Below are 24735 nucleotides of genomic sequence, written 5' to 3' on the forward strand. Positions count from 1 at the left end.
TGCATGGTAAACGAACATACATAGTCATAAAGATTTCGATTTTTTGACTTTCAATGCGGTGACGGCCACCGACATGACAGAATTCTCAGAAACTGGAATATAAATAAAGAATGAAAATAGTAAAATATCGGAGTTCCAGAGCACACTTAATTATTATTGTTTTTTTTTTTAATGTGTCAATTCGGCCAAACTTTGTTTTACTAGAATAAAAGTAGAGATCCTAAAGTTGCATATCACATAAATTTGATTCAGCTACAATAAGCAAAATACGTTTAAAAACATTCATTTGTACAAAAAAAGTAAAGAAAACCCAAGTGAAAATAGTTGCGTTTGTTGACAGGTCGAAACATAATTTTTTTTTAAAATTTTTAAGTTGACTGGAATTGGTACCTCCCCTTATATGTAGGTGTCATTTCATTGAGATAAAAACATTTTTTAAATATTTTTATCTGAACCGGAAGTTGTACTTTTACTCTGGAGAATTGAGGTTTTTTTGTGTTTTTCTCAGAAACTTTTAATTAATTTTGGTTTATTGAACTGAAATTTCATATCTGCAAGTTTAAGCTTAATACCAAGCTATGTATAAAATTTGGCAAGTATTTTTCAACCGGAAGTGGCAGTTTACTCTTCAATTCAATTTTTCTTCCACTATTTTTTTCGACCCCTTAAACATGTGTGCTCTTCACGAAAAAATGCAATGTATCAATGTGATGAAAATAAAAAAATCCCTAAATTTAATAAATGTTTGGGATTTTTTCCTCTTAGAAAGGTCAAAAATGTTGTTGACTCGATTCTGTCCACACCCCTGAACGTATTAAGCTGAAAATATATATTTGTATTCTTTATGTACTAACTTAGAGCTGATAAGGTTTTGGTTAGAATTTGTAAACCAGGAGTGGTATTTTTTTTTTCAAATATTTCATTATTTTATTTTGACTTTAAAAATTATTTTTATTTTCTTAACATTGCATGTGTATAATAATTATGGTGATATTAAGTAATGAAAAAATTTCGAACAAAATCCGACACCCGGAAGTAGAACTTTTGTGACGTGTAAGTTTCCCTACATTTGCGTTGAATTTGCATCGAAAATGCTCTCATAACCGGCATGTGTGAACGTGTATGTATGTTTAATTATTGAATTTGTTTTGGGATCTTCTTATATTCCTCAAATACATAGATAAAATCATGGGTTGGTCTAGTTTTACAGTCTAGAATCAGAGAAAACTCCTCGCTTCTTTGGTATATTTGAGAAAATTATCATTTTTCGATGGTGACTTACGGAACATTCTTATGACTTTTCATATTTTTATTATTAATAAATTCAGTTGCATACATTACATTCATATCTAATATTAAACAATAATAAATGAAGAATCAGCCAATCTGTTATTCTAGTGCTACTAAAAGGCAAAATAAAGTTGATAAAACGCAACGAATTTGTTTTGTTGATTTACCGGTAATATTGATAATTTACCGATAAATTACCAAGTTGTTTTTCGGGTCATTTGCTCCCTCACTGTAAAATAGTATATACACATATGTACATACAAAGTACGTATATACAAAGTACGTATAATAACAAAGAATTTCCAAATTAAGAATAGTCAATATTTTTCGGTGGAACTTGCATTAGCCTGACGGAAACTGAAACCGTTACCTTATATAAGTGTTTTCTTGTAAAACGTTTCCTGTATATATGTAGTATGTACATATAAAGTTGTTCAACTTGCAACATGCTTTTCAGCTTTCAAACTTCCAACGAATATTGTAAAACAATACAGTTTTGCAACTTTTACTGAATATACTCATGAACTCAACTAAATGTTGACAACTGGAAAGCTCAAATTCACAACAATCTTACCAACGACTTACCACTCATTAGAGTTTAGAACTAACTACCCATCTCAAACTTACATATGCATTTCAAAAATTTACTTATCGAATGCTCGCTCTGCTTCTGACTATCACTGAATTAAAATAATGCATAAAATATGAAATTATATGCACTATTAACACGGTAGAAATAAAAAAAATCGCGGACGAAATACAATGAGCACACAAGTAAATTTGAATACGTTACACGTCATAAAAGCTTGGAAGGAAGAGTTTTTGCAATAGAATTGAGTGCGCAGCACGTTCGCGGCCAAATTACAGTGTAGAACACGTAAAATAACATGGAAAGTCGGCATTATGTATAGCCGGAAACTTTATGTAGTAATAACGTCCACCGTTTTACAGCAGAATCGCGGGCTTGTCTCTGACTTGGCTCAACCCTCGGATAATCCACATCGGAAAGTCCTCGAACTTTTGCATATCATAATTCATAGCTCTCATATACTTGTATGAGTATGATAGAATAACAAAACATACATATAGTGTTTTTACTTCTCGAAGCCATATTTTTTAAATTTCATCGAGTAGGATTTTAAATATTAAAGAAACAAACACGTGTGTATTGGAATTGTATTACTGACCAATAATCGTAACTATAATATTTTATATACATAGGTATATAAGATATTAAAATTTATTTGTTGTACTGTAAACAGTTCTAAATTTATTTCTTATACTGCTGGTTTTTTTTCCACTGAATATGAATGTAATTTATGTACTTATAGTATTTTATTTTATTCTTGAAAGCTTTTCATTTTTCATATATTAAGTTCACAATATAACTTGTACATAGTTCTATTTATAAATTCTTATCCAGTGATCATTATGTATTTATCGCATAATTTTACTTTAGTCAATATTTATAAATGTATTTCTTCTAAATGTTTTCCTAAAAGTGCTTTAAGCATATTAGGAAAAAGAGCTCAAAAAATCTTTTTGAATTATTTATGTATGTGTACAGTATGTATTTGTTACAGCCGAAGTGTATTTTCAGTTGTAATATATTCCAATTAGAATTTTAGGTCATTCATATTCGAATACAATTCAACTAGTAAATTATAACTCTACAAGCGCAAATACACTTTCGACATAATACGTCAGTTGTAATATACATAATATATTTGACAGTTGAGTTTTGATATTTCTGATTTTTTAACGAATGCTGGAATTCAATAATGCGTTAATATTTGCTAAGTTTTCACTATTGTCAACCGTTTTTTTCTGTTCTCTTGCTTTGTACGGTAATGGAGAGGTGTATTGTTATTTTACGAGCATCCGTCTAACGCCTGATAATCTCTGGTAATGAGTATTGTACCACGATAGCTCTAAGAATGTGTTTAAAACAAAAGTGTGATTATCCAACTCAATTTACTAGTCGAGTGTCGTTTTCACGAAAACCTAACCTCTCCATCCAACCTAGTACCAACTTATAGTTGGACTGTATTTTCAGTTTTAATATATTTTAACCAGTTGGAATGTATTATATAATTCGCAATTTGAATCAACTTACTTAAAGTTAGACGGAACATATTCTAACTATTCAAAATATATTTAAACTGTATAAAATTCAACTAAATTCAACTGGAAGATACACTTGAACTGTCACACATCCATTGTATAATATGTATATTTTCATTTTTGATACAATTTTATACATATAAATTATAGCCCCAAAACCCTTATCTTACACATTGTTTATTTTTTTCGCACGTTGGTATATTGTATGAAATTAATTGTAACTAAAACAAACTAAAATCCCATCTAATCAGACGGACCAATTTCTAGTGATTGGCAGGTTACTCGCATTTTGGTTTCAGGTCATAATAATGTTTCAAAACATACTTAGTATTCACATTTTCAAACAAAAAACTACGTAAAATATGTTCAACTGGACGGATAATAAGCAAAGTTTAAAGCTTCATCACTGGGTGTCTATGTACATATGTAAGTATAAGGAATTGGTGTTAGTGTATGCTGTAAATCTCGGGCAAGCGTTTCGTTTTCAGAAATAAAACGATACCTCCCAAAACCCACCCACTTTTCTCCCTTAACCCTGTTATGTACACAACAATGGGGCTATTGTGATGACTGCGTTCTAATTAATGACTGCGCTCCATTCTCTGTCAAGAGCCACATAACAAAACATCAACGTTCTCTTTTGTGGCTTAGTTTCACATACCCCACAAACACTCGCTTGTCTATACGTACCTACACTTGTACACGTGTCTGACCAATTTCAGGGCTAATTGTATAAAACAAAGCATCATACATATGTACATACATATATGCTCTAATTGATTACTTAATTGGATGAATGTACGAATAAATATGTACAATCAATATATTTTTTTTGATTTTGAAATGCTTTTTATTATTACGAAAGTATGTTCACAATACATCTTATATCTATTTTAATAGCTACTGATCTACTGATCATTTTCTATTTTACAATTTTAATTTAATTTGGTTAGTAATCACAGTATTATATTATTCTAATGTTAATCTAAGTCATAATAGGAAAAAGAGCTCAAAAACCTATTTACAATCCTTATAAATTTTCATAATACATCTAATACATAACATTAATTAAAGACTCTCTAAAGTCGATGACCTAAAGCAGATTGTGTTTAGGTAATCTGTGTTTATACCTGAAGGGAATAGACATTTTGTTGTAATCACCGAGACTCTTCACAAGTGTGCTAGTATGGTTATTAGTGATTCTGTCATAGAATGTACTGGTTAGTTTGTTAGTAATGTCTGTAACAAACGAAATATTATATATGGCATGCAGTTTTTTCAGGTTAGTATATATGGGTGTATTATAAATTATTTTTAGGGATTTATTTTGTATTACTTGGAGCTTGGAAAGGTTAGTATTCGAGACGTTATTCCATACAGGTGAAGCATAGGTTAATAATGGTAATATGAGCGCGCGATATAATGTTATTTTATTTAGCGTTGATAAAGAACTATGGCGATTAAATATTGGATATATTGAGGATATACCCTGCATCGCCTTGCATTTCGCTGCCTCAATGTGAGGTGCCCATCTCATTCTTTTATCAAACGTTACTCCTAAATATTTTATTACTGACTGCCATTTCAGACTTTCTCGAGAAGGGATTTTTAGATCTGAACTTGGCTTATGCTTTCTAACACTAAAGAATATGGCGTCTGTTTTGGTTTGATTAATTTGAATTTTCCACTTAGTGAAGTGTTCAGTCATTGTTTTAATTGCAAATTCAAGATTTTTAAGAATAGTGTCTGGTTTTTTGCTACTTGTGAAGCAAGCTGTATCATCTGCATATAGGGCTATGTGACAGTTTTTTGGAATAGGTATGTCATTTATATATATGGAGAACAAGAGTGGGCCAAGCAAGCTCCCCTGCGGAACGCCAGCTGCGATTATTTTTGGAGACGATAATTCATTATTTACGCTAACCACTAGCTTTCTACGAGTTAAGTACGCTTTGATGATGAGAATTAGGTAGTTTGGTATTTTGTTAATAAGGAGCTTATGAATGAGTCCATCGTGCCAAACCGTGTCGAAGGCCTTTTCTATGTCGAGACATACCATTCCGGTACTTCTCTTCATATTATAGTTCTTCGTCACGTGTTCAGTTAGTCTTGTTAGTTGTTGGGTCGTGGAATGTCCAGTGCGAAATCCAAATTGTTCATTTATTAATTTATTATTTACGACTTTAAGTAAACGAGTGTAGATTATTTTTTCCAGAATTTTTGAAAGCGTGCAAAGTAAGCTAATGGGTCGATAATTGGCCGGGTTTTTTGAGCTTTTATCGGGCTTAAGTATGGGAATTACGTTGGCTGTTTTCCAGTATTCTGGGAAATACCCGGTGAGTAAACATGCGTTGAATATTTTTGATAGTGAGACTAAAGCTTTAAACGGAAGTTGTTTGATTATGATGTTATCTATTGAATCCCGCCCAGGTGCCTTTTTATTTTTTAAATTACGTATTATATTTTGGATTTCACACGGATGCACCAATTTTATATTTTTAGTACTGTTAGTGGGAGTTTTTGTGATGATTTTAATGGACCGGTTGACTTTCTTATGCGTTGGTATGTGATTGTAATGTTGTGTGAGTGTGTGATGTTTTTGGAAACATTTTGATAATAGTTCTGTTTTGTCGCAATCACGCGTCACTGAGATTCCTGCATTATCTAATGGAGGAATCGAGTTTTTTGTCCTGCGAATCGCTTTAGCTAATTTCCATAGAGAGCCATCAACTGAGCTTAATTTTTCTAATTTTTTAGACCAAGCTTCATTTTTGATTTCTTTGATTCTAATTTTAATTTGATATGTGAGCTTATTTATTAATGTTTTCAATGCTGGATTTTTGATGTTTGCCAAATTTTACGGAGTTTATTTTTACTTTTAATTAGATTTGCAACAAAGTCAGTTATCTCAAGTTTGTGTTCAATGTATTGTGTCTTAGGTATGTGGAGGTGTTTGGATCGAGTTATTGATTCCGTCAGGTGTATTATGGAGCTGTCGATTTCTGTTTTGTTTGTGAGTGTGGTAGAAGTTAGAATAGTTTGGTCATATATGTACGACTTGAACTCTCGCCAGTTAGCTCTCCCGTAATCCCAACCATGCTTGATGATTTCCTCGGGTTTCCCGTCGATTGAGAAGATTATCGGGAGATGATCAGACGACAGGGTTTGAAGGGCATTTGGTGTCGATATTTTTGGGCAGTTCTTGACGAGGACAAGATCTAGTGTGGATGGTTGTGAGTTATTTGTGGGATAGTGTGTGTATGTATCCGGATGAAGTAAGATTGTATCTGTTAGTTGAATGTATTTAAAAAGAGTTGTGCCTTGTTGGTCAGTATTTACGCAACTCCATAACGGATGTTTGGCATTAAAGTCACCAGCTACCACTGCCGAACTACCAATGTTAAATATTTTGTTAAGATCGGATGCCAATAATCGTTTTTGGGGAGGATTGTAAGCGGATGCTACTATGTGACGGGTGTTGTTAATTGTTAGTTCGATGGCGGTTAGTTCTAAATTTTTTAGTGGCGGAGTTATTACGCGACAATGTTTAATTGAGGATTTTATAAAAATGGCAACTCCCCCTCCATGCTGTTCTCGGTCTTCGCGATAGCAGTTAAAGTTAGGTAGGTTAATACGGATATGAGGTTTTAAGAAGGTCTCTGAGATTAAAACTATGTCAACACAGTACTCACCGATCGCCGACTCTAGTTCGTCAATCTTATTCTTAAGTCCACGAGCATTCCAAGCTAGAATGTTCAGGCGCCTCCCGTTAATCAAAGACATCGAGATATTCGACAAGCATGAGTGCCAGCTCTAGTTTGTCGGTGCAACCGCTGGCCTTGGCACGAATCTCCTGGAGGATCTTCAACATCTTCGTCATAGACGCCATGGAAGTCAGGTCTGTTGTTGGTTGAACGTTGGGATTGGTTGGTTGGTGGGGTTTTTTAGGGATATTTGGGATATTTGGTGAAGGAGTTTTAATGGTCGGTAGCTTTGGGAAGTTATGATCGTTAACGACCGGGATATTTTGTGTCTGCACCACTGGGAGTTTCCAAGGGTTGGCTTTGACAATTGATGCTCGATTCTTCCTCGATTCCAGCATTTTCAGATAGCTCTGTCTTTTTGGACAGTCTTTGAAGTTAGCGGGGTGAGATCCTGAACAGCCTGAGCAGACAGCAGGGGTAACTATTCCTTGATTGCATTGTGCGGTGAGGTGAGCGCCGGAACATTTGACGCACTTGGCCTGCCGATTGCAGTTTTTCGCAGCGTGTCCATATTCTTGGCATCTGAAACATTGAGTAATATTTTGTGATTTACTAGTATATTTAACGACACTGACCTTTGTGTAACAGATGTACCGGATTTCTTTAATCTTCTTTGCCGATACCGATGGCTCGAAGAACACCAAGTATAGCTCGGTGGCGTTGCTCCTAGGCTCCTTCGTCTTCATCTGTATGACTTTGGTTACTGGGAATCCTTGTCTGATGATGTCATCTTTAATATCAGCTTCCGGCAATTTCGGCAAGCCACGTACGACACTTTTTATTTCCTTTTCCTCCTTCCTGGAAAAGGTATGGAATTGTCGGTCCGGTGTCAATCCATCCCGAAGTTTTTTAAAATCTTCAAGACTTTTACATTGTATCTTGACATTATTTTGACCAATGTAAGTCATTGTGAAGTCTTTTACAAACTTCTTGATCGACTCGATCATGCTGCCGTGAGTGCCAGTAGCTGTCATGATGATGGGCGGGATTCTTCCACCGCTTCTGGAGACATCGGAAACTTCCGAGAGCTCTTCAAATTTGTTTTTCTCCTGAATTTTAAATTCAGGAGCAACATCTTTCACGTTCTTTGCCGTATGTTTTGGAAACTGCCACTCGGTCTCCATCTGAGCGGTCTGAGAGCAGCCTGGTTGAGGAGCTTCGGTTGTAGTTATCAGTGTCTTCTTCAGTCGCTTCTTCAGGTTGGATCCTCGCATGGTGCCAACATGTGTTCTTTTGGTGTTCGTTTTGTGGGAGGTGTTTGTTGTGTATGTTAAAAGGTGTGGGTTTTATGACGGTATGGCGTATCGCTGTATTATGAGCGCTCGCACAGAGAGTACGTCTTCGGTACGTCCGTTCTCACGGAGCGTCGAGAGACGAGTGATATATGTATATTTTCTGTCAACAGGAATTTGGATGAAAGTTACGAAGTGACTAGAATTACCTTTTTACTTTATCTATGTACGCAGTAACAATAGATGAAATCTATTGTTACTACGTACGTAACGTAAAGTAAAAACAATATAAGCCGGCGAATACTTTTTCAATTATTCAATTGTTTGTTTATTTTATCCTAGCAACGTAGGTTGCGAACTGATTTGAAATTATTTGCCATGCAATGCCAGTCATTCCCGTTTTTCCTGTTTCCGTTCCCGTTTTCGGGGATTTTTTTATACAGAAACCATCGCGTACATGCACACAATCACTCTTGTAAGTTTCATCGCAATCAATCGAATATAGGAACGCATACGTGACAGACAAACAGACAAAAATTGATTTTTATATATTTATATATAATAGATATAATATGTACATATGTACATATATACATATATACAACAGTTTTTTGCTGGTGATAAAGGGATAGCTTTTAATACTTGCGGTATCGTTGGTAATAGGCACAGGTTATACCAAACCTCAAGTGGGCCATTTATCCGAACTGATCACCATAATTACCACATCTTGGTGGCCGTCTTAATATGCTGTAAAGATTCAATTTACATCTTGGCGGCGAATTTATATACTGGAGCAAGTTGTATATACTCGTACATACATATTTACGAGTATATACAACTTATTATACAATCCCTGCCATCCAATAACAGTAATATAAAAATACTAATAATAGGTGAATCAAATAAAATTGATAAATGTAACTGAAACATTGAATTTGTCTTCTTTTTATATGGGCACATATATATGTATGTATACATATTTATTAATGTTATACAGTATACATATGTTTTCTTTCATAAATTTGATTAAAAGTCCCTTAATTTCCGAATACGTGAGGTTATTTTATGTATCTGATATCCTTCACATATCAAATATATGTATATATGTATGTACATATGCATGTATTGTATATCATAGAGTTTGGGCTAGCATTCTTTTTAGAAGCCTCATATAAGGTTGCTTTCGATTTTTCGTCTGACAAAATTTGGGTTTTTATACACACTCTTCCGATCGTTTTTTTTAATGCCACTATTATTATGTTATTATTATGTTTTTTTTTATGTTTATGTATGGATGTATTTATGTTTATGTTTAATTGTTATTTTGTTTTTGTGTTATATTTTTTGACCATTGTGGCGCTTTAGGAATTCCTGTTATGCCACAATGGTCTTTTTAGAATAAATAAATAAATAAATAAATAAATTATGAGACAATTCAAAGATGAATCTTGAAGTTTTAGCTGAATACTGAATTTTCATATTGAGAACAGTACCAAAGTGGTAGAACTGTATAAATCATTTTATAAAACATGGTAAATATTTTTAATATTGTGAAACTATGCATTCAATTATTATACATTTTAGATAACCATAAAGAATGTTAAAAATTGCAATGCCATTACTGTAATCAGTAATTCAAGTTTGATAATTTGCAATAATTTCATTGAATAGAGCTAAGTACATACATCGATATAAATACATATAAAGAACTAGTGTAGAAAAATAGAGATTATATTTAGTATATTTTTATGGGGTGAGCAACATGCACAGACCGATTGATACTTTTGAATAGATTCGTTAAAATTGGCATTTGTATTCAGTATTTAAGTACTTTGACGAAATCCCACTGAAATATGAAAAAAAGTATTTCTCTACGTAGCAACGAAACCAACAAATGTCGCCGGCAATTATTTCGAAATCTTTCGAAAAGCTAAATCACGGAAAAATTGCCACCGGGTCCAAATTAAATATAAATCCGATGGAATATGGCGTCGCAGCTTTTCCTCCATTAGAGGCCAACTTTATGAAAATTCAGCTTGCAATATTATATTAGGCGAGGGAACACGCTGCATACAAACGCGGACGTATTCTTTGTGGGGTGGCCATTGCGAACGCGGACCACGTCTACGCACACAATTATCTCGGGGTAATGAAGGGGGCATCGGGACCCGGGATCCTCTGGGGCTCTGCTGACCACGCACGGGGTGCAAACCCACCCCCATCATCCTCCCAGCTCTCCTCGTCTGTCTCCCATCTCTGGAGCGCTCAAACTTAATTACGCGACACGCGCCAACTGCAAAATGGAAAATGGGTCTGTTTAACCCATGTGTTCCTAACCAGTGGTATGTGGACCTTTTTAGTATATTTAGAATGGTGTCTAAGAGACCATACGATATAAAATTTACTTATATACATATGCTGTAATTGCAATATCATATAGTAATTTCATTTTATTTTTGAAAATTAATGTTATAGAAAAAACTCAAGACCACAAAATATCAGTTAAAAAATTAAGATATTGTAATATTTTAATGAAAAAAAATATTTTATAGTTTTTTTTTCACTTAATGACTAGCCTAAAATATTAAAGAATCTCTGGTCGAATTTAAATGACTACATACTTTCCGTCTCTATAAATTCGAACTCCTCTTTTTCTTATTTCAGCCCATCAGTACCACGATGTGAGTGAAATGAATTTGGACTGCAGCGAGAAAATCCGAATTTGGAATACAGCGAGTAATTTACTCGCTGTATTCCAAATTCGGATTTTCTCGGAGTAACGCATGCAAAATTTTAAAACGAATCACGAGCAGGCTATGTACTTCAGTATAGAGCAGTGGTTCTCAGGCGATATTTTACCGTGGCCGCACAGGTGATAATAATGGTCCCATGGAAATGTCTGGTGGCCGCACCAAATTTAATCAAATAAATAAAAGTTACAAAAAAAGTGGATCAATATATTCATAAAATATTTTTTTTTTTACATTTTGGTATCTATTTATTTAATAATAATGCAAATGGAAATTGCTTAATACTCCTTTCTTCCAATGCAAGCCGCATTGCTGCTTCTAAATTTGCGTCTGTCAGATGGTTTCTAAATTTGTTTTTAATAAAGTACATTACACTGAATGATCTTTCGCAATATACGGTAGTGGGAAAAATAGACAATATTAATAATGCAATTGTTGCCAAATCTTTACATTGGTTTGTTTCATTGTCAACGTACATATATTTCCGACCAAAATTTTTGAACCGAAATATTATTAAAATGGTTATTAAGTACTTGATCATGACTAATTTCTAATAATGCATATTTTACGTTAGCCCAGTTAATTAATCTCAATACTGAAAATGATTTTTTTAGTACTATGAATTTAGATCTATTTTGTAGTACTATGAAATTTTCATTTGTCATCATAATAAAAGGGGAAGATACAAAAGAAACAGTTTTAAAAATATTCAATTCTTCGAACCTTTTATCAAGTTCCAGATTCAGAGATTTAAGACACTCTATTATTTTAAGTTTTAATTTTAATTTGTTGTTTCTGTCGTCTTATCTATGAAATCACTAACAGAAGATAAATTGTTATTTTCAACTTCTGTCACAAGGCTTTTCGCTATAATTTTAGTTTGTCCATGATGAGCAAGGTTTCTATAATATTATTGTAAAGTTACTTTTTTGTAGTTTTTAAAATATATTTAATTTTTTTTAAATATTAGTATTATTTACTATTAAGTCGCTGGTCCACTAGTGGCCGCACTTGAGAACCACTGGTATAGAGGTTGTGATCGAGAAATCTCGTCTCGAGATTTCTCAAGAATTCTCGAGAAATATTGATTCTCGTTTCTCGAGAATATTTTATTGTGAAAATTCGAGATTCTCGTATCTCGAGAAATCGTTTATTAGAATCTCGAAAATATCGAGAATATTTTAAATTTATCACTATATGTTTCTGTTCAATAAACTGACTGATTTGTATACTTGTTAACTCTAATAATTTTGTGAAGTATTGTAGTATGTATAGATGGTCAGTATTTTTTATTATTTGTCCGGTAAGTTATTATCCGGTCATCATATAAGTACATACATATACACATGTCACAATGAAATCGCACCAAAGTTACATATATGTGCATGTAGGTATTAGTCACAAGTGGGAAAGTATTCGGTTATGATATCACTGAAACGCTAGTGAAAATATATTTTCACTGACAATCCCCACTGCAACACACATAAAACAAAGATTTTTGATTTATTATTTATTTATTCGTGTATTTGCTCCTTATATATTAATCAATGTATATTCAGTATTTTAATATGCATAGATGTTCAGTATTTTTATTATTTGTCCGGTCACAAAAACACGGGCAAAGCCGGGTGGCGAAACATTTGAATTTTATAAAATTCTTTGTTACATATTGTTATTTTTACTATTTTAAATTAATTTTGTTTTATATTTTTTTTCTATTCGTGCCTTCTTTTATAATATATTTTTTTACTTTCTTTTCTATTCAATGTTCTATTGTATCTCTCTATATCTTTCTACATACATATATATGTATGTAGTGTTTGTGTCCTTTTGATGTTTTCGATTTTATATGCTAAAAAAATCAATTCACTATATTAAAAAAATATATATATATACTTTCTCGAGAATTTTCGAGAATCTCGAGAATTCTTGAGATTCGAAACAAAAAAGAAATTCTCGAGATTCAAATATTTCGAGAAAATAAGATTCTCAAATCTCGAGATTCAAATATTCCGAGAAAATTAATCAAAAAAAGTCGAAAAATCACAACCTCTACTTCAGTAGATCAGTAGCTATTAAAATAGATCTAAGATACATACATACATACATTGAAACAATTGAAAATTACAATTTTCAATTGTTTCCAAATTCTATTCTACATACATACATATGTACAAAGGTATTATATGTACATATATACATAATATATACAGATAATGAATACAATAGCAATAGCAGTACTTTTGGACAACATATTATTGACTGTATGTATGAATGTATATACATATGTACACATACATATGTATAATGTAGATACTTCTCGTCAGATATTATAATGGACTCCGCATAGTCTATAGACTCTATACTCTATAGTATAGAGTATTAGACATAGACTAGAGCAGATATTATATAGGGCGTATACCTAAAAATTTACCGGTCCGAGAAAGATCTTTGATATCTGAATATGTTTGATATACATATATATGTATGTTTTAAATTTCATATCTGTAGGTTTTTTTTTATTCCCATTTTTACAATTGTTTTGTTTATATGTGTATAATTTTTTATTTTTATAATGTATGTTTCATTTTATTTTAATTTATTATTTTATGTTCAATATGTTTGTTTTTATCTGTAAATGCATTTTTATTTTTCAAAACTGCAACAAGGAAAAATCACTGGGAAATATACCTCCCTCTTTTATTGCTAATGGTTTTAACAAATATAAAAGTAAACAAAAAAAATATATTTGCCTTCTGTTTGTACCTGTAAACAATATTAAAAAAGAAAAAATCGTAAATATTAATTTAAAATAATTTTTCCGTTCCGGGGAATTTACTATAATCTTTTCCTGTATTTTTAAAAATGTTAATATTTCACTAATATAGAAAATAATTTTTGTAGTATTTTATTTTCATTTTCTCCGCAAACATAATGAAAATATATTTTAATAAATTCAATAATTACATTACATAGCACATTGTTTTATTTTGGAACTTTGTATAAAACTGCCACGTGCATATATGTATGTATGTACATACACACCAAACTGGAGAAATAATGTATGCGTTACGACAATTTGGTGCGCATCATCATCAGTATGAAAAAGATATTTTCTGGGTTTCAATTTTCGTATTTTTTTTAAAAATAAACCATTAAATTAGCACGCTAGACTTTGGTGTTTAGTCTGGTGCTAGATGTTTGGTGGGTCCTAGCCATAGATGTATAATACATAGATTCACCCTCACGGTTTATACTAGTCTCCCTTTTGGCGCATGCAAAATACATGGCGCATGCACACTTTTCTCTCAGTAGGTTAGTAGCTTCTAAGTAGGAAAGGTCGATTGCAGAGATCTTGTCGATAGATATGCGGATATCTTTTCATCTTTTTGTCACTAACTGAGGGGTGCGGGGGGCTTAACTGGCGGGGGGAAGTGAAAAAAACGCCGACCGCTGCGTCGTATTTTTTTCCCCAACTTCCCCCCGCTAGTTAAACCCCCCGCACCCCTCAGTTAGTGGCGAAAAGATCTCCAACGAAATTTGTTGCAATGCCATATGTAGTATATTCTAGATCTATGGTCCTGGCTCCTATAAAAAATAACTAACAAAAAATAATAAAAAATTAAACATGCCTATGGTGGATATCCATAGCATATTAAAAAATAATTTCTCTAGTGCCATAATTGAGGAAGGGAGAAGTCTAATACGTTTTTATTGACAAGGCTCTGGTGTTCAGCCACCTTAATGGTAGCGTATAGATTTAGCACCATGCGATCACTGGTTCGATCCGCCAAAACTGCTGGTTAGATTTGGGGGTTTTGTGACTCCAAATCAATCATTTCTCTATCAGAGTTTGCTAATTTTATCTGATCATTGTTGAAACGGTTCCTCAAATTGGCAAATAAATTTGTCATCCTGTTGTCACAAAAAATCTTATGTATAATTTGTAAAAATTATGAACAAAATCTAAATCTATAGATGTCTCAATAATCATCTGTATTTATTCTGTGTATAAATTGTAATAATTGTGCACAAAATCTAAAAAATACATACATGTCTGTTTCAAGTTTCAAGGCACAAAGAGCACTAAAATTTCAAGGCACAAATAGTATCAAATAAATTTATTTGCATTTATGAAATTATCATGTAGCTATGACCGACAATTTCAATACAGTAATTATTTTTGGAAACGCATTTGAAATTTATTGAAAAAATTGATTTTGCGCTGAATAGTCCATGCGCTGAATTGTCATCCGCCGTTGTCATTGCGCTGAGTTGTCTGCGCCGAAAGGTTGGCGCTAAGTTGGTTTGCGCTGAGATTTCGGTGCGCCATTACAAATATATATTTAATTGTTTTATATGAAAAAAAAATATGGTTCAAAACCTCGCTAAAAAAAATTATTGTAATTAAGTATTTTTATATGGCAAGAAGGAATATTTCAATTAATGTTTTAAAAAAAAGGCGAAATAAAGAATTGGATTTGGCGTGATGTTCGTGACCATTAGCTCAGCTTAGACCTATATGAGGCTATTTTGAGATGACTGGTTCGAGTCGCGGCAAGGTTGTCTTGTCGAAAAATGAATTTATCGATTTTTATCGATTCATTCATTATGTTCGGCGAGCGTTAGGACACACACACATACACACACATCCATACACACACACACACCCACACACACAGATTAGCGTCTTTATATATATATATATATATATGATAAGGTTGATAATAAATAAAAGATTATATATTTTACATCGATTGTTTTATTTTTTGGAACATTTTTGTTGTATAATCAGCATAAATTGTAGAGTGTGGAATTGGAAAATAATTATTATTTGGCACAAAAATTGTCACATACATACACATAGAATATATAAAATTATATGAGACAGGTTGCAATTAAATTGTTAAAAAATTAAAACTTATTAGTCTCTTTAGACTAGTGCTATGTGATAAGATTGAAAACTAAAATTACTAAAAACATCAATATGTATGTATATAGTATATATGTACATATAAATATATACGTATGTGTATTTTATATATTATATATTTACATACATATATAATACAACGAAATTAGCAAATACATTTTTCACCAATTTATATTCAATAAATTGACATAGAATGACATAAAAGAAGTATATATAGATATACAAAATATATACCTACGCAGTGCTGAATTTGAAAATGAGCATAATTCATACGTATGGCAAATTTTTACCGAAGTCACAACCGATTTTCTATATTTGCCAAAATAACTGCCTGATCTGTGTTTTTGGCACACATAACCATGTATGCATTATGCTCATTCACATATTCGGCGAAACATACAAATACATATGTAGTAATAAACAAATTGATTATAATAATAACGTTAAAGGTTTCTACTATACAAGGATACTCGCAAAAGCTGTTGATCTCATGATAATTACACCTTAAAACTTTCTATACATTGAAGCCCTAACAGTTCCACTTCGAAACATAAACATGATCGTTCAAAATGACTATCACTACTACCTCCTTCGGTTATAAAGAACAAATTTTCTTTACCTCAAAATATGTGCTTTTATTTACGCAAATTCACTAGGGATTTATTCGTTACACACGCATTATACATTTTGCTTTTCGTACAAAATCGTTTTAAATATGTTTTAATAAATTCATTTGAAAGCTTCATAACTCGAACAGAAGAATAGACTATACAATTATGTACTAGTACAACAAAATCAACTGATTCGTTCGATTTGTTCCAAAATCTACTTCATAAAAATTGCATTAGTAAAATAATTAAATTGTGACAGTATTTATTCATTTAATTTTGTTAAATTTTTCATTAGAAAATAATCATCGGTAAATTTGTGTCATATTTTTATACACAGTATGATAATATAGGTAATATGTATGTACAGATAACATTTTTTCTATTTTCTATATATACATCCATTCAGTCATGTATGATCTAAATTTCTTAATATTAATGGGAACTAAATTTAAAATAAGGTAAGATTTTTATGTTTATCCAACGTTTTATGAAGAACAAACATTATCATTTTATAAATAAATTAAAACATATACAAAATTAAAATACGTTCTTAATTGAATGGGTTTTGAATGTGACGTTTTAACTGTTAACTTACATTTAATGTTTACAACTATACATAAACTCATTTATTTATTCAAACGAACTTCACCGTGCATGACATAAATGTGCATTAAACATATATTTAATATTTCAACATAGTTCTATTATATTATTTTCAATGTGAATATAGGACATTACATATTATACATACATTTATTCACTAAAAAAATATCAGGATGAGATTCTCTGATGTCTGAGTGCAAAAGTTAGTCAGAAAACACGTAAAATACCGCAAGTTGTTACTCGACAGACTTTTTATGTTTAATAATAATATAATACATACTCGCATATGGAGATTTCAAACGTCAGATGTTTACTAAATTACGCCAGCTAAAATAGCTATTTGAGCAACAACATATGTATGTTTTCATATTAAATGTCTTTTTAAGCTTTTCCTTCTTTATTATCATAATTTATACGTGTATGTATGTATATTTAAAAATATGTGTAGCGTTAAACCCTGCAATTTATAAATTAGCCCCTAAACATTGATGATTAATAATTGTCCACACATAATATAATCTTACATACAAGTTCTTTATACAAAAAATATTCATGTTTATTAGTTTACATACATATGTATATTAAAATTCTCTTTATAAACATATTGGGAAGAACGATTTGCGAAATATGGAAATTTTATTAAATTAAATTAATATGGACACAGTTAAGTTGAATTTAATATTTGAACACTAGTTAAATTTTATAGCTATTTACTAGAAATATGTAAAGTACTAGAAACATGATAGCGTTCACACGTAAGTAATATGTAAATATTTTTACTCTCATTGGACAGAAGGGAAAAGGGATTTTCTCGTTTTTTTTTAATTAATTAATTATTTGCAAAATTTCGCTCTATTAAGATCTAAAGACAAGTAATTTAATGAAAAGATTGTATTTTTTAGCTATAAGAAAATATAAAAAGCTAAAAATTTTAAATTCATTATGGGGATTACAAATACCTATATTTCAATTTACAAGTATATATTACGTCACAAGTCTTTTTTTACGTCACTTTCGAGTTGCATATCATACTTACTATAATTTCAATTTTACTTGAAGTGTTGATTTTGTTATTTTTTCCGTCGATTTCTTATTCTCACTGTATTAAGTATTCACATTATGTTCTATATAATTAACTATAAAATTTAATTTTTTTTAATATCTTTTAAATATAAATATGCACACATTTTTATCACTTCTTTTATTAAAAAAAAAATAAAACTGTCGCACTACTTAAAATTTCCTAAAATATTCATCTCACATATTTTAGCATAACTATTTTCTTTTAATTTTGATCACCCAGAATGCTAAGAAAAATATAATAGATCAGGCTACAAATTAAAATGCATCACTTTAAAAGGCAAAAGAAACAATTTAAATTAAAATTATTTTTTTTAAAACATACGAGTTATACATAAGTGCACGTTTTACATTCACCAACTGAACTATGTATGATTATGATCTTCCATTCGCTCACAGCGGAAAAAACTCCAACACCAAATGAAACTTTGTTAAATGTCAGATGGTCATTACATATTCGGAGAAAATCCATGTAAAAATCTTATAAATGTGGTTTCATATGTATGTACATATGTATGTTCTATAATATATTGCATATCGAATGAAATGTATTTTTGTTTTACGGAGTATGTACGAGTAAGTTAATGGTTTTACATCACACTAAGATGTACCTACTGTATAAGAGGTGAGCTTTGGCTATCACTGAAGTCAAGTGTGTAATACATATCATGAGTCTCCAACGGAGGAAGTGGACGAGTTGCAGCTGGAGGCTGCTTTTCCGACAGCCAATGATGCGGGGGCCCCGGTTCGGGGGCCCTTCTTTTACCTGACACCCGCGACAACCATCTTTGGTACGTCTTGTTAACACGGCAATGGCAAGCAGTCACCTATACAAAATAAAAAAATAACATGTTAGGGTAGGTACTTACATAAGTAATATTTATAACCGAACCGAAACCTAAATTGGAATAGGAATCAAAATCGGAACTAGAACCGGAATTGGAACCGAAACCGAAACTGGAACCGGAATCAGAATCTAAATCGCAATCTGAATCTACCTTACAAAACAACCAAGGTTTTCCGTCAAAATTTCAAGATATTTTAATGTAAATAATATTACTTTTAAGATAGAATATTAAGAGGGCTGTACACCCGAAACCTTAATTTTGTTACCGTTCCTTTCTTCGATATATATATATTGAGTGTATGTATATGTTACACCGAATCCGTGAAATTGTCTATTACACGCATTCGGCAAGAGAATTGCCGAATGCGTGAAAAATGCAAGCACGTTGCCCAGTTCGCGGATTCGGGAAAAAAATGACCTTTACTTTTTATCATTAATTCTTTAAGTATTTATTTAATGCAAAACAGTGCAAATGAATTATATTTTAAAGTAGTATTTGAATATATTGATAAGTTATAAGTAAGTACATACGACGGGCTGAAAACCAGATGGTACAAGTGACATTTTTTAAAAAAGCTAGTTTAAGTGCTAAAATAATAGCATTTCATATACATATACTATTTATTATTTTAGCACATAAACCAGATTTTTTTTAAAATGTCACTTGTACCAGTCTGGTTTTCAGCCCGTCGTATGTCAATTCAAAATATATTTAATAAATCATATTTTTTCCAAAGTAATATCATTACAATACAATACAATACCTGCATGTATCCCATTAATAATAAATAATTAATGGGATACATGCAGGGCTGTTTTGGTCCTCAAGACAAATGCATCTCTGGACTCCGGACAAACGTATGCAGTTAGATACAGCGTTTCACACCGGGTGATTTCTTAGTCGCACACATTTTCATATGTACAATTGGTCTGGTCGGTGAAGCCTAGAGCTATGTTCTGGGACATGTGTAATGAAATTAAATATTTATAATATAATACTGATTCTTCACAAGGTATAAAATTCCGACTGATAAAATATTGATCAAAATGTATAAAAATAGCATTAATTTATGTATAAGTTATATGAGATCATCGAAACATATGTATGTAGTCATATTATACATAATAATATGTAAATTAAACTAAATTAAACATCCTTATTCAGCTGTCACTTTGACACTTGATTATAATATAACACGCTGTCCAGTTCACGCATTCGGCAAAGAATTTGCCGAATCCGCGAACTGGGCAACGTGCTTGCATTTTCCACGCATCCTCTTGCCGAATGCGTGTAATAGACAATTTCACGGATTCGGTGTAACATGTATATTGATTGAATGCAAAAATATATATCAATATATATTGAGTGAATGTGACAGTTGCGCTTTGACCAGATAAAACGTGTTTTAAATTGACAAAATCGAGGGTTCATATTCTACTATTTTCTCCTCCAAAACTGGATCAATTTTTAAAAAAATTTCATCATCCGTATGAGAAAGATATTTTCTGTGCATCTATTGGCGTATTTTTTTAAAAATCGACCGTTAAATAACCACGCTAGACTCTTTTCGTGGGTGTAAAAAAGAAGCGATTTTATAGATGTTTGGCGGCTCCTAGCTCCTATAAAAAATAATTAATTTAAAAAAATAAAACGATAGATGCACCCCAATGGTGGATATCCATAGCATATTAAAAAATAATTTCTCTAGTGCCATAATTGAGGTAGGGAGAAGTATAGTACGTTTGTATGGACAAGGCGCTGCTTTCCAGCCCTCTTAATGCAAAAAGACAAGCACCATATTATTCAATGGAGATGTTTAAAATGGATGAAATACCTTTATTTAATAGTTAAAATCGATTTTGTTTTATAAATATTAGAGAAAAACCGAAAATCGGTTTTATTGGGGTAGTATCTAAAACCGAAAATCCGTTTTATTGGAGTATCTATGTAAAACCGGCAACCGGTTTTTTCTTCAGTCGGTTTTTGTATAAAACCTAGTACATATGTATATAGTGATGCTTTCAATCATTAGTATGTTACCCAAAAAATCATTTGTCCTGATTCCATAGGTTCTGAGGGCTGATTACTAGAGGTAGGATAGTCACAGTGCTATCCATTGTTCGGCAAACCTTTAACAATGCATTTACAACCTTTGAACAATACACGGCCCCCTCAGACTCCGGTGACTACTGATTACACACACACGCACACACACACACACACACACACACACACACACACACACACACATACAAACACACACACACACACAAACACACACACACATATACACATACACAATCAACCGTTGAATATCTAAGAAAACATAAACGGAGAAATGCTCTGCAGCGACACACGTAAACCAATAGAGTGTACTTGAGTACCTTTGTTCAGACGTTGTAGACGAGCACCCGATATATCATTGTGTCGTAGAAACCGCCTCCGTAAATCGCCCTCTTAGGTCCTCTCTCGCCCTAGAGACTTAGTGAGGTGTCGGCGAGAGCGGCCCTCTCACTCAATATGGCCGGGAGCCGGTTAATTGCACTCTATCCGCCGCATAATATAATTACAACCTCACCAGACTATAAATCAGCTCAACAAACACGCCAAAACTGTATAGAGCCTACCGCTTCCCCCTGGCTATATCAAATTTGACATAGATTTTTTTTTCTTCAAACATCAGTAATCATAATGTATCAGTGATCGGTAACTTATAAAGCTTCCAATCCCGGGATCCCGGTGTTTTCTGGCACCGTGAATCCCGGTGCTGAAACTAGTCTGAATACAGATATTACGGTGATGGCAGAAATTTCTTTAAAAATATTATTTTCACAAAAATAATATGTAAAAAACATAAAGCAATATTATATAATGAACAATGGTGGGATGAGCAATGACAGTCATAGTCCATTTGTTTGCCACCCGTTTCGACGCCGGTTTGCCTTTCCACGAAATGGTATAGTTTTGAAATAGTTTTTGATTTAAATTATCTCCCAAACCACTCATCAAATCGGACTGAAGTAGAACTTTAGTCTGTGTAAGTTTTCCTACATTTGTGTTCAATTTGTATTGAAAATGCTCATAGCCGGTATGTGTGAACGTGTATGTACATACATATGTTCGATTATCGAATTTTGTTTTTTATACTTCTTATATTCCTCAAATACATAGATAAAGTCGTAGGTTGGTCACATCCGAATTTTTTACATAAAGTAAATGTAATTGGAGTTTTTTTATATTGGGTGGATTATTTCAACTATGTATTTGTAGAAAACAAATCAAAGCGATGTATTTTACTTTATTTTATTACATTTTCGGATGTGTTTTATTTAATCATAGAAATTTATGGATGCGAAGCGAAAATTTAAAGAATGTAGCCAAACTCTCAAAATTAGTACGCCAATATGCGAGTATTTTTAGCGTGAAACATCGGGAGAGTTTGCAAAATGCAATTGAACGTTTTTTAAATATGAAAACATGCAATTGAACTTTTTTTTCTTATACATTTGAAATCCCGGTGCTAGCAACGGGATCCCGGGATCGGAAATTCCCAGCACCGCAATCCCGGTGCTGAAGTAACCTTCCGGGATTGGAAGCACTAGTAGCTTATGACCCGCAACATTTTTTTATATTTCTCTTCTAGAAATATACCTAATTTAGCAAATTTACTATGCATAATATATACGTTAAAATCTATATACAATTATAAAACATTTTGACCGATAGATCGCTTGGTTGCAGGCATAGAACTTTGCCTGCTAATTCAAAATGAGAGGACTGTTTTTGGATATTTATCAATTAAAATTTTTGGAAACTAGATATTCGATTGAAAAGCAGAGATTAATTACTCACCGCATAAACAATTTGTTATTACATTGAAATAAATCTGAATTTAGAACATATTTTAAAACTGATAAATACAGGAAAAGATTTTTATCTGTGTTTTCCCGATTCCCTGAATAACAGATCATGTCAATTCAGAACAGGCTATTTTTTTTTCGTATCTCAATATGTCCAGTTAGCTGCCGTACTTCCAAATGAGTGTAGTTACACTAAAGGCCTAAAATTTGTCTTCATACACAGTGGCGGATTAAGCGCTTCGGAGGCCACAGGCGCAACGTCATTTAGAGCCCCCCCCCCCCCCCTCCACTAATTATAAAGTGACTTTTTTTTCAAATGTGAAATGTAGATACATATGTATAGTCCGGTCAAATTAGACCAAAAAATAAGCGTGAAGGTACATACATTCACAACAAGCTGAAAGTGAGTAAAATTGTTCAAAACATAATTATTAATGACATGTCAAAACTCGTCATCATTCTGATACCTGGAAAAAAATTTACCTGAGGTCAAAGGTCAAAAATATTGGTTTTTCGCGATTTTCAGCAAAACGGTAAATTTTATCATAAAATTACTTCAGACAAAAATTGTAGATCATAAAATTACCTATAAAAGATGTATCAATACTTTTTTTCCTAAGAGCCACCGTTTCTGAGGTATAACGATTCAAAAAGTTGTAAAAGTTGTCGTCATAATATGCATTAGTACGCCACGTATATTCCAAAGCATGAGTATTACTGCAGCATTTCAAGATGAAATAGAGAAATATTTTGAATATGAATTGGCTTCCTACCCTTTATCTTTGTTTGATGACATCGGGATGCGTAAAACACAGAAGTCTGCTATTTACGATTGTTTTCAAAAGGTAAATATTGATATTAACAACACTAATACGACGTACATCATTGACGGAGGATACTTACTACACTGCGTTGAGTGGGATAGCGAAGAAACATTCAACGTTATTTTAGATAAATATGTTCAGTATGTACGTCGACATTTTGGTCTCAGAGTTACTGTCGTATTTGATGGCTATAATAATTGCACGAGAAATATTAAAGCTGCAGAACAACGTCGTCGAACTTTAGCAACATCTTCATCTTCTGATATTTTATTTGATGACAGTTCCTACCAGTCAACAGAAATTTCTTGCAAATACTCACAACGAGTCTCGGTTCATTTTAATGTTGAAAGAAAAGCTTACTGCTGAAAATATATTTGGTTAAATAAGCTAATAATGATGCAGATGTACTGATTATTGAAACAGCAATGGAGCAATTCAATTTGACAAATACAACTATTGTTGCTGGTGAAGATGTAGACTTACTCGTATTACTCACTGCTCGAACTCCAACTGAAAAATCTGCATTTTACAGGAGAGGTAAAACAACAGTTTTTAAAATGTTTGAAAAACAAGATTTAGTTCAATAATTCAACTCCACAAGAAGTTATCACTAGAGGTAGGATAGTAACAGTGCTATCCATTGTTCGGCAAACCTTTAACAATGCATTTACAACCTTTGAACAATACACGGCCCCCTCAGGCTCCGGTGACTAGTTATCACCAACGGAATTCGCTTTCTTCTTTCTATGTACGGAGCTCCTAAAAAAACTACCTGCTTAGATAAGTATCGATATGGATGTTTCGTTAAAAACACTC

General features: G+C 32.4%; 2 protein-coding genes across 2 annotated transcripts in view; both read right to left on the reverse strand.

The window, feature by feature from the left end:
* LOC143912339 (uncharacterized) overlaps positions 1–24735 on the reverse strand; it is a 976232-nt gene that overhangs the window by 615537 nt on the left and 335960 nt on the right. The gene's annotated exons all lie outside the window — the stretch shown is intronic.
* The window catches only part of wry (delta and Notch-like EGF repeat containing weary), a 103718-nt gene continuing 97931 nt past the window's right edge, over positions 18949–24735 (reverse strand). Inside the window, exon 13 of the mRNA XM_077438443.1 lies at positions 18949–19214. Within this exon, the coding sequence (XP_077294569.1) occupies positions 18999–19214 (216 nt within the window). The 3' untranslated portion in view covers positions 18949–18998. The remainder of the gene's footprint in view (positions 19215–24735) is intronic.

The sequence above is a fragment of the Arctopsyche grandis genome, chromosome 1 (genome assembly GCF_051622035.1).
Source record: "Arctopsyche grandis isolate Sample6627 chromosome 1, ASM5162203v2, whole genome shotgun sequence".
In the NCBI taxonomy this organism is placed as follows: domain Eukaryota; kingdom Metazoa; phylum Arthropoda; class Insecta; order Trichoptera; family Hydropsychidae; genus Arctopsyche; species Arctopsyche grandis.